The 12,500-nt window shown below is 36.7% G+C and overlaps 1 protein-coding gene across 1 annotated transcript in view; it reads right to left on the bottom strand.

Annotated features, from left to right (window-relative positions):
* Window positions 1–2,105: 2,105 nt before the first annotated feature.
* The window catches only part of LOC137615020 (uncharacterized), a 30,938-nt gene continuing 20,543 nt past the window's right edge, over window positions 2,106–12,500 (bottom strand). Inside the window, exons 6-7 of the mRNA XM_068344656.1 lie at window positions 3,472–3,618; window positions 2,106–2,187 (exon numbers count right to left, since the gene is read on the bottom strand). Of these exons, the coding sequence (XP_068200757.1) occupies window positions 2,106–2,187; window positions 3,472–3,618 (229 nt within the window). The remainder of the gene's footprint in view (window positions 2,188–3,471; window positions 3,619–12,500) is intronic.

Raw genomic sequence — 12,500 nt, 5'->3', positions numbered from 1 at the left:
ACGTTAAGATAGATCTTCCATATATATACTATAAAGAGAGACATATGCCAGTCTCTCAAACATATGAATTTTCGTTGCAAGTTTGAACTTCTTAAGTTTCAGCGATTAAACTGAGCGATTAGAAAATCCTTCCTCAATCTTGTCTTAGCTGGAATAAAATTTCTAGGATACTGTGGAGTGTTGAGCCTTATGATGGGAAAGATAAGACTGTTAGACTTAACTGCACATCTAGTGCAACATACAGGACGGGAAGATCTGAATGCAAACGATGCCACAGATCAAGATCAAGGATCAGAAATTTAATAGACAGCAAGCTTTTGTCCAAATTATGATGAGAGTCAGCAACTGAAGACCAGGTAGGAGAATAGTGCTTGAAACAAGGTAGAGTGAAAGAATTAAAAAATTTCTTCAGGATAGATTGATCACCGGAAATCTTAAAATGCTTTCTCAATAAGCCATTTTTTTTTTCAATTGAAGAATGCTCAGACCGAATGTATTCCTCAAACGTAAATTTACAATCAAGAATCCCACTCTTAAATTATTATGTAGTTGTATATAGTTAACGAAGCGTTATCAATGCAGAGATCTAGGTTTAGAGAAGCCATTGTTCTCGACCTACTCACAATCTTACTTTGAGTTTTATTAGGGTTCAACTTCATGCCCCCGTAATTTTCACAATGCTCTGTAATAGATAGATCCATATTTAGGGATTAAACAAAGCCTAGTCTTCCTTCAGGAGATGGAATTGGAGCAAAGAGAATAGCATCATCTTCATATACAACAGGCTTGTATTTGAGGCCAACCATATATCGTGTTTATATAGTTTGAAAAGTAATGGGCCAAGAACACTTCCATAAGGAACACCAGATAACACATCCCTATCCTTACTATGGTGCCCATCAATAACAACTTTTTGCAATCCATTACTTAAAGATTAAATAATGATATTAGGAAAAGACCCACGTACTCCCAACTCTTTCATCATTCCTAAAGATATTCTCTCAACATTGTAGATGATCTCTCTATATCATTTGCTGGAGCTACAATGGCAATGGTTGAAATAAAACCACAACTTTCAGTTGACAAAATTATTCAGTTGGCCAATATGAAATGATTTAAGTTTTCGACAAGAAAAACTGTTATCCATTTCTGTTGTATTCGGGGAGTACAACAAAACCCGGATCTATACATCAAAGGCCAACAGATCCCAAGTATAAGTGAAGCTAGATTTTTAGGGTTAACATTTGGTAGTAGGTTTACATGGGTTCCTTACTTGAATCCCTTAAAAGTAAAATGTCTTGAGGCTCTGTATCTTTTAAAAGTTTTTTCCCATACTTTAAAAATTATACAAGGCCTTAATTTTTTTCAGAAATTAGTTATTGGTGGGAAATATACTCTGCAACCATCCCAAGCCGATGAAAAGTTTTAGATTCTATACACCATGCTGGTATCAGATTGTTTACAGGGTACTTTAGAACTTTGCCTATCCCAAGCCTCCTTATTGATGGTGGATAATTACCCTTAGACCTTTACCGGAAGTCTTCTATTGTTCGGAGTTGGTTTAGATTTCAAAAACTTCCCAATTCCTTAGCCTGTCCGAACTACAAACCTTGTAAGGCATTGCAAATATTTTGAGTTGCACCCAAAGTCGCCCGAACCTTATGGTTTCCGGGTAAAATAATTAGTAGACACACTAGATATAGAATGAAATAAAGTGCTCTCATGTAGGGTATCATCAACCCCTCCATGGAAATTACTGGAGACATCTTTTTGTAAATATTTTATTGGTATAAAAAAGAACATGACTAACTTACAAGCCAGGTCGCTCTTTATGGAACATGGTGAAGAACATAGGGAATCGACTTTTATATATACTGATGGCTCAAAATCTGATGCTGGCGTTGGATTTGGAGTATTTAGTTGTGCTTCTAATTGTAGAGGTGCACTTCCTTTTGTATCCTCTATATTTACTGCTGAATTATATGGTATACTAACTGCTATTGAGAAAATAGCGTTGTAAGAGAGGGGTAATTTTACAATTTGTAGTGATGCCAGAAGAGTCCTATAAGCTTTAGAAGTTTCCAATTCCAAGAACCCTTTAGTTTTCAAGATTTTAGTTGCTTTTTACTATTGGGCTGAGGGGTATAACAGTTCGATATTGTTGGGTTCTGGCACACGTAGGTGTGGCTGGAAATGAGAAGGCAGATATACTGGCAAAGAATGCTGCAGCTGAATTGTTACCAAGAGGGTATACCATTCTTCGTAATTTTTTTTTTTTTTTTTACATAGCGTTAAGAATTTGGTTTATGATTGGCAACAACATTGGGATAATTTAGTTGAAAATAAGATGAGAGAAATAAGTAATTTTATATCCCCTTGGAGATATAAGATGATCCCCCGAAAGTGAGAGACTACGCTTTGTCGTCTCTGCATTGGTCACACTCGGTTGACATCCGAGTTTATGCTACACGTCAGCACCAACCATATTGCGACGACTGTTTGGTACCCTTAACAGTGAGGCATTTGTTGACCTAATGCCCCAATTATAGCAACTTAAGAAATAGATATATACTCGAGGCTGGAGGTGAGGATGGCAGGTTCATCCTTGCCAAGATTCTAGGACATGATGTGTCGTACTATACCAGCAGCATTTTTAGATTTATTTCAGAAGCATGTCATCTAAAAGCTATTTAACTTTTATAATGACATCTTTGCTTTTATGGTTTTAATTGAATATTATTTTATTCTTTTTATATGATAAATGATATCAGCGTCAATGACCTGTGATGTCTGGATGCCAGAAAACTTAAAATCAATCAATCAAGCAAAACTGAACTTCGGTGTGCTGGAACCAGGCGATTGGTTCTCTGCTGGCAATGGCCAGTAGTTTCATCGATGTGGGGTGGATCAAAGAATCAGGGTTGGTGGGCAGCATCTTAAAAAGGGTAGTGCGCAGCATCTTATAAAGGGTAGTGCGCAATGGTGGGCGAAAAGGTGGTGGGGAGCAGAGTCAATAAAGATTGACTCTGGTGGGGAGATGGTCCTTCGGCAGTCGCCAATTGTAGCGAGGTAACTGTTAGCTATTAACAGAGAGACGAAGGGATGTAAGTGACTATTCAACAAGATAAAAAGCAGCTGAGGGCAACAATGGCACAAAAATTCCAACAATGGTAAACTTGCAAGGGCCAGCTTGATTAGGTTTTTCTATTTTCAGTGCAGCAAAGAGCGAGAGATACTAAAAAGCAATAGCATTAGTGTATGAACGTGTATGAAACGTGTGGTACAATAATGATGGGTTTTAATTATTTTCTAAATACTTTAAATGTATTTTTTAAATTGATTTCGAACGGTATTGTCTAACATTGAAAAGGCCACATTGGTAAATTGGGGCTTTTAGTTTAGGAAAAAATGAAATGAGTACAATGCAATGATGGATCCTAACCTTATCTAACCTACAGTGCTGCATCCTACAAGATGGGGAGAGGACCAACACCATCCTCAACCGTTATAACGGCATAGATGTTGGATAGAAGTATAGTGATGCATTCTTCCCAGTCTCCTGATCTGATTTCAGGAAGCAATAACATTTGCACGACCTTCCGTCTAACCCCACCCAAGCTTCGGACATTAAAGAATAAAAAAAGATAATTTGCTAATATATCTTATTTATTGATCATATTCCTCTCACCCACCCCCCCCCCCCAAAAAAAAGAAAAAAGAAATGGTGTCCCCTGCTATGCTCCAAACCTACTCTGAATATAATACTATGGTTTTCCATTGTTGTCCCTACATTAATGTTTGCAATTTAATGGGTTTTATTAGGTTTCCAAACCTTTCCTAAGGAAATAAATGTCGAATTCGTCGAAATGACATTGAAGAAGATCAAAGAAACCACAATTGATGAAAAAATTTCACTTATTCATAAAAAATGTTAACGAAAATATTTGTCATTGGTTACTGTAATTGTTGATATGAAAATACAAAAAAGACATTGACTGTGGCCAGCACATCAGAATTATTTTGGCGTAAAGATTGCAAGATATTATAACGACACATGTTACCAGAAGGACAATATGATTTCTACATGGTACCATTGTCTTGTCAATTTTGCATTTTCGATTATTTAGTTACATAAAGTTAGATATCGTAAAGCATTTACAAAACCCCTAAAATCATAATGATTTAGATATGTCATTATAGGCTGATTATTATCGTACATAATATCTCAACCATGTCACTTCAGTTGTCCAAAGATCTTTTAGCTCTGTCGATTTCCACACACGACTAACACACGACTAACACAGTTTGGGTAGGGAATGTTGGGCGTTTGTCAGTGCGTATGGGCCAGGTAGTGAGAAAAGTGAAGAAGAGCGGAATGAGTTCTGGAGTGAATTAACTAGGTGTGTAGAAGGACTGGGTAGAAGGAATTATGTAGTTGTTATGGGTGACTTAAATGCTAGAGTGGGTGCTGGAGAGGTAGAAGGTGTCATTGGGAAATATGGCGTACCAGGTGAAAATGAGAGTGGTGAGAGACTGGTAGATATGTGTGTTGAACAAGAGATGGTAATAAGTGCTAGCTTTTTTAGAAAGAAAGATAAAAATAAGTATACATGGGTAAGAGTGGCAAATGAAAGAGTAGTAGAAAGGGCATTAATGGATTATGTGTTGATAACTAAAAGAATGTTTGGAAGATTGAAAGACGTGCACGTGTTTAGGGGTATGGCTAACGGTATGTCTGATCATTTTTTGGTGGAAGGAAAATTGGTTGTTGGAAAAGAGTGGGGGAATAGAGTAGGTGGATGTAAAAGGGAGCTAGTGAGGGTTGAAGAGCTAATAAAACCGGGGGTAAAAAGTAAATATCAGGAAAGGTTGAAAATGGCATATGACGAGGTGAGAGTAAGAGAAACTGGTAATTTAGAGGAGGAGTGGAAGTTAGCAAAAGAAAATTTTGTTGGGATTGCAAGTGATGTATGTGGCAAGAAGGTTGTTGGAGGCAGCATGAGGAAGGGCAGTGAATGGTGGAATGAAGGAGTGAAGGTAAAAGTGGAAGAGAAAAAGAGGGCTTTTGAAGAATGGCTGCAGAGTAATAGTATAGAGAAGTATGAAAAATATAGAGAGCAAAAGGTGGAAGTAAAGCGCAAGGTACGTGAGGCAAAGAGGGCAGCTGACCTGAGGTGGGGTCAGGGATTGGGTCAGTCATATGAAGAGAATAAGAAGAAGTTTTGGAAAGAAGTGAAGAGAGTAAGGAAGGCCGGCGCAAGAATTGAAGAGACGGTGAAAGATGGAAATGGAAGGTTGTTAAAAGGAGAGGAGGCAAGGAAAAGGTGGGCGGAATATTTTGAAAGTTTGCTGAATGTTGAGGATGATAGGGAGGCAGATATAATTGCGGTTCCAGGTGTTGAGGTGCCAGTGATGGGAGATGAGAATGAGAGAGAGATTACAATAGAGGAAGTGAGGAGAGCACTAGATGAAACGAGAGTAGGAAAAGCATCTGGTATGGATGGTGTGAAAGCTGAGATGTTGAAGGAAGGGGGTGTGACTGTACTTGAATGGTTGGTGAGATTGTTTAATGTGTGTTTTGTGTTGTCAATGGTACCAGTAGATTGGGTCTGTGCATGTATTGTACCACTATATAAGGGTAAGGGAGATGTGCATGAGTGTTGTAATTCAAGAGGTATTAGTTTGTTGAGTGTAGTTGGAAAAGTGTATGGTAGAATACTGATTAATAGGATTAAGGATAAAACAGAGAATGCAATCTTGGAAGTACAGGGTGGTTTTAGAAGAGGTAGGGGTTGTATGAATCAGATTTTTACAGTTAGGCAGATATGCGAGAAATATTTAGCAAAAGGTAAGGAGGTGTATGTTGCGTTTATGGATCTGGAGAAAGCATATGATAGAGTTGATAGGGAAGCAATGTGGAATGTGATGAGGTTATATGGAGTTGGTGGAAGGTTGTTGCAAGCAGTGAAAAGTTTCTACACAGGTAGTAAAGCATGTGTTAGAATAGGAAATGAGGTGAGCGATTGGTTTCCGGTGAGAGTGGGGCTGAGACAGGGATGTGTGATGTCGCCGTGGTTGTTTAACTTGTATGTTGATGGAGTGGTGAGAGAGGTGAATGCTAGAGTGCTTGGACGAGGATTAAAACTGGTAGGCGAGAATGATCATGAATGGGAGGTAAATCAGTTGTTGTTTGCGGATGATACTGTACTGGTAGCAGACACAGAAGAGAAGCTTGACCGACTAGTGACAGAATTTGGAAGGGTGTGTGAGAGAAGGAAGTTGAGAGTTAATGTGGGTAAGAGTAAGGTTATGAGATGTACGAGAAGGGAAGGTGGTGCAAGGTTGAATGTCATGTTGAATGGAGAGTTACTTGAGGAGGTGGATCAGTTTAAGTACTTGGGGTCTGTTGTTGCAGCAAATGGTGGAGTGGAAGCAGATGTACGTCAGAGAGTGAATGAAGGTTGCAAAGTGTTGGGGGCAGTTAAGGGAGTAGTAAAAAATAGAGGATTGGGCATGAATGTAAAGAGAGTTCTATATGAGAAAGTGATTGTACCAACTGTGATGTATGGATCGGAGTTGTGGGGAATGAAAGTGATGGAGAGACAGAAATTGAATGTGTTTGAGATGAAGTGTCTGAGGAGTATGGCTGGTGTATCTCGAGTAGATAGGGTTAGGAACGAAGTGGTGAGGGTGAGAACGGGTGTAAGAAATGAGTTAGCGGCTAGAGTGGATATGAATGTGTTGAGGTGGTTTGGCCATGTTGAGAGAATGGAAAATGGCTGTCTGCTAAAGAAGGTGATGAATGCAAGAGTTGATGGGAGAAGTACAAGAGGAAGGCCAAGGTTTGGGTGGATGGATGGTGTGAAGAAAGCTCTGGGTGATAGGAGGATAGATGTGAGAGAGGCAAGAGAGCGTGCTAGAAATAGGAATGAATGGCGAGCGATTGTGACGCAGTTCCGGTAGGCCCTGCTGCTTCCTCCGGTGCCTTAGATGACCGCGGAGGTAGCAGCAGTAGGGGACTCAGCAGTATGAAGCTTCATCTGTGGTGGAAATGTGGGAGGTTGGGCTGTGGCACCCTAGCAGTACCAGCTGAACTCGGCTGAGTCCCTGGTTAGGCTGGAGGAACGTAGAGAGTAGAGGTCCCCTTTTTGTTTTGTTTCTTGTTGTTGTCGGCTACCCCCCAAAATTGGGGGAAGTTCCTTTGGTATATGTATGTATGTACTAACACCGCATAGCGTGTAACTACTCGAGATTCTACTTCAGATTATAAACAAATACATCATGATCAGCTGAGAAATCCAATAGCTCGGGTAGATTTCACTTGTTTAATGAAAATTAAAACCTGGTAAGTAATTCCCACGTCATTTATATGGTTTGATACCATGGACTGACTAAACATTGGAAGTAGAAGCTTTACGCATGTTACATTAACTGTAAATGTATTAAGAGAATTATCAACATAACACGACTACTCCACAACAAAGGTTTTAAAGGCTACTCATGAATGGCAGAGACAAAGGACAGAGACAGTCCCCTAGCGACTGATCATGTATACATAATGATCAGGACACAACCCTCCTCTCCACCAAAACTAGGACAAAGGAGGGCCAGGAAATGGCTGCTGATGACTCAGCAGGCAGATCTATAGGCTCCCCCAAACCCCCTATCCTTAGCTCACAGGAATGGTAAGGTTGCAGACACTACAAGAAACTATCGACCTTGAGCAGGAATCTTAACTATAGTCCGACAAATTCCGGGCAGAGATGTTCCAATAGGATAATTGAGTAACTTTTTTCAAAAGATCCCATGGAAGATTCTTTGGTAACTTTGTTAGGAAGGTCATGTAATAGGTTCATGGGAATTCTTGGGTATCTTTGTTAGAAAGGTCCCGAGTTAGGTTCTTGGGTATCTTTTTTAGAAAGCTCACATGGGTGATTCTTGGCTAACTTTGTTAGAAAGCTCCCCTGGAAGATTATTGGGTATCTATTTTTTTTTTTTTTTCAGAAAGCTCCCTAGGTAAATACTTGGTTATCTTTGTTGGAAAGGTCCTGAGTTAGGTTCTTGGGTATCTTCATTAGAAAGCTCCCATTGGGGATTCTTGGCTAATTTTTTTATAAAGCTCCTCTGGAAGATTCTTGGGTATCTATTTTTAGAAAGCTCTCTTGCTGAATACTTGGGTATCTTTGTTGTAAAGCTCCCGAGTTAGTTTCTTGGGTATCTTTGTTAGAAAGCTTCAGGGGGAGATTCTTTTGTAACTTTATTAGAAAGCTCTTGAGAGAGATTTTTTGGTAACTTTATTAGAAAGCTCCCGAAGGAGATTCTTAGGTAACTTTATTAGAAAGCTTCCGAGGGTGATTCTTGATAACTTTATTAGAAAGCTTCCGAGGGTGATTCTTGGGTAACTTTGTTAGAAAGCTTCCGAGGGAGATTCTTGGGTAACTATTAGAAAGCTCCCGAGGGAGACTCTTGGGTAACTTTATTAGAAAGCTACCGAGCGAGATTTTTGGGTAACTTTATTAGAAAGCTACCGAAGAAAATTCTTGGGTAACGTAATTAGAAAGATGCCGAGGGAGATTCTTGGGTAAATTTATTAGAAAACTTCCGAGGGTGATTCTTGGGTAACCTTATTAGAAAGCTCCCGAGGGTGATTCTTGGGTAACTTTATTAGAAAGCTACCGAGCGAGATTTTTGGGTAACTTTATTAGAAAGCTACCGAAGAAAATTCTTGGGTAACGTAATTAGAAAGATGCCGAGGGAGATTCTTGGGTAAATTTATTAGAAAACTTCCGAGGGTGATTCTTGGGTAACCTTATTAGAAAGCTCCCGAGGGTGATTCTTGGGTAACTTTATTAGAAAGCTACCGAGCGAGATTTTTGGGTAACTTTATTAGAAAGCTACCGAAGAAAATTCTTGGGTAACGTAATTAGAAAGATGCCGAGGGAGATTCTTGGGTAAATTTATTAGAAAACTTCCGAGGGTGATTCTTGGGTAACCTTATTAGAAAGCTCCCGAGGGAGATTCTTGGGTAACTTTGTATCTAATAAAATAATTCTTTATTATTGTTAATCCTTTCAAATCCTTAGAATTAATTACATTGTAATCCACTGAATATCAGCCAGTATTGGACTGCAGTTTATTTTACCGTTGTGCTTTGGAATGATTTCCTCACTTTCGTTATTCCTGGTTTTTCCAAACTTTCATCTTTGAGTCAAATCTCTCTCTTCTACAAGGATTTAGGTCCTGCTCTTTTTTTGTTTCTCACTGAGTGAACAACGTCTGTAGCTGAAATTACTATTGTTATGAAACAGACTGTAGAAATATTTTCTTTATGTCAAAGACTTTACCTATCTAAATTCTTTATATATATTAATATATATATATATAATATATATATGTGTATATATATATATATATAATATATATATGTGTATATATATATGTATATGTGTGTATATATATATAATATATATATGTGTATATATATATGTATATGTATGTATATATATATATATATATAATATATATGTGTATATATATGTATATGTATATATATAATATATATATATATATATATATATATATATATATATATATATATATATATATATAAAATCTCCAAATCCCAGTAATATTGAATGAAGATTTGAAACTTAGTAGCCTTTGTGGTGTGTCTATGCTCAACGGAAAGTGTCTCGTGATCAAATTTGAGAGGAGGAAAAGTCTTAGGCCCGTGTCTTCCTGCAGTAATTATGTAGCTGGTTGATATTCGACTGTAGTGATAGCAGCCATGAGATGATTTTTTTTTTTGGGGGGGGAGCTAACCAACTTTTTTTGAAGTATTTGTCGAAAACACGCATATATATATATATATATATATATATATATATATATATATATATATATATATATATATATATATATATATATATATTTATATATATATATATATATATATTTATATATATTTATATATATATATATATATATATATATATATATATATATATATATATATATATATATATTATACAATTTTTATCTACCGGTCACTTTTTATGTATTACCAAAATGACCTTTTTATATATCCTCTTTGTACTTCATTAGCAAGTGAACCGTAAAGAAAATTGTTCTCCAAAGACATATAAAACAATTTTCCTGTCATAAACTGGGTTGCAATCAGACTAAGTCTTGGACATTCAACACTCCAGACATCAGCTTGTAAATAGAATATAATCAGAAACTGTAATCTTATTTTCGCTGAAAAAGCACAGTTCGTTTAACAGGTTCTTTGGAACAATATATTGGCAAAGTCCTTAATCATAGATAATTTCTAAAACACGAGAGGTTGTTTGCTTCCCCAACAAATATAAGTTACTTTGAATACTACTTTTATGTATCATTTGCTGTAAAAAGACTGCAACTAAGCACCTTGTCATTTTGTAATGTGTCTAAATCAAAGTAACATAAAAGTATAATGTTTTATGTTTTGTAAACAAACTCCACTCCTCTGTGGGCTATTAGCAAATAACGTCTGAGTCACTTCTTCAATGTAACGCCTATTGCTATTTTTTTTCCTGATACATTCATTCCAATTTAGTAATCAATAATACGTGGAAGTCATTGATATAAAGTTCTGATTTTAGAATCATAATACTTGAGAGAGAGAGAGAGAGAGAGAGAGAGAGAGAGAGAGAGAGAGAGAGAGAGAGAGAGAGAGAGAGAGAGAGAGAGAGAGAGAGAGAACACAATCCAAGCTTCAACAGAAGACAATAGATGAAGTGATCAGATTACATGAATACTGTAGATGAAAGATTATGAGGTAGTTGAGAAACACAATTTCGTTTGTATTTGTTTATCAGTCTTCATCAAAGAGAAAATTTAGAACAAGACCATCTATAATAGAAATATTATGTACGTTTATTATAGAATTATTCGTAAATCAATCCATATACCAGGAAAAATAAATCTGGATCGATTCTTTTACTCTAGATTCAATTGCAGGATTGGAATTCAGGCGAATATTTCTAAAACCAAGAAATGGATGTAAACCTAAGTTTATTTTGACAGAATTTCATGGCTACACCTTCATCAGTAATATACATCTCGTTTTGTGTTTGACATACCAACCTTATCCGACCTAAACACGTATACACAGACACCAATTTTTCCGAGTTTATTTTCTAATATGTTAGTATCACCCAAGAAGTCTCGCTTTAAATTCACGGAGTCTTTGACTGATTCAGGTCCCTCCTATTTAAACCCTTGTCTCGATTAATATGAGTACTGAATCAAGTATGTAGCAGTTAGTCGACCATAGTGGATTGCAATGGGGTTGGGGGAAATGCATCAGGCTAGCCAATTTATCATGAAATACTGCTAAAGACCGGAATGATTGCATCTTATGGAATCACTCCGTGTATTAGGGGTAAAGTGTATATGCATCGATGTACACCTCTTACTGTGTACGCATTTCTTAATCTGGATACAATTCCCTCATGTAATTGAATACAATTACATGCTCATGTGTACATTTGCAAGCATGTATCCCTAAATACCTTAGCAATGACACGCGACATTCATCAGGCGAACCATGAAGGAGAGCAAAGTAATCAAGGAAATTGATCCAAGGTTCCGTGGGCCACTTCTTCGTCCTCAACTCAGCAGGCTTTTAGAAAAGCCTGAATTATTGATGGAAAGATTTTAAAAGTTTTAGAGCCGGCTTCCGTTAGAATTGGTATCCATTATCCTACCATCACGCAATGACACGTGTTAACATTACTTTCCATGACGTTTTATAAACACAACAGACTTTGAAATGTATTTTTTACGATTACATTTATTGTAGTGACGATGTGTGTAATACACACACACACACACACACACACACACACACACACACACACATATATATATATATATATATATATATATATATATATATATATATATATATATATATATATATATATATATAGGTATGTATGTATGTGTGTGTGTGTGTATGTATGATTGCTGAGGAAATATAATCAAGAAATTGAAATATATTAAAATATTATTGATGATTCATTGAGAATGAAAGTTAAGGCAATAACAACTGAGAACCCTAGATGTTTGCATTTATGAACAATAATGCACTAAATACAGACAATGGACTGAATTATCAAGTAGCATTTTATAATAGTCAAATCGTTAAATGACGGGTAAAAGGAATTGAATGGCCAAAATGTATACGATATGCTCGAGACAACCATGCATTTTTATTCATCACTAGATAAAAGTAAAATATTACCCGAACATGCTCTGAGAAATTGGTGAACTCTAATAATATGATGGAAAGAAACGTCCTAGAGCCCAGCTTTACAATAGTTATATATGTCAGATTATGAATGTATAAATTTTATCCATTTATAGATGTTCAGGAATGCAGTCAAAGTGATCCTAATAACAATATTCCTTTATTCATTTGATTTGCTACTAAGACATAATCCATATTAGATGTC

The sequence above is a fragment of the Palaemon carinicauda genome, chromosome 21 (genome assembly GCF_036898095.1).
Source record: "Palaemon carinicauda isolate YSFRI2023 chromosome 21, ASM3689809v2, whole genome shotgun sequence".
Lineage (NCBI taxonomy): Eukaryota > Metazoa > Arthropoda > Malacostraca > Decapoda > Palaemonidae > Palaemon > Palaemon carinicauda.
This window is presented reverse-complemented; position numbering and strand designations above follow the sequence as displayed.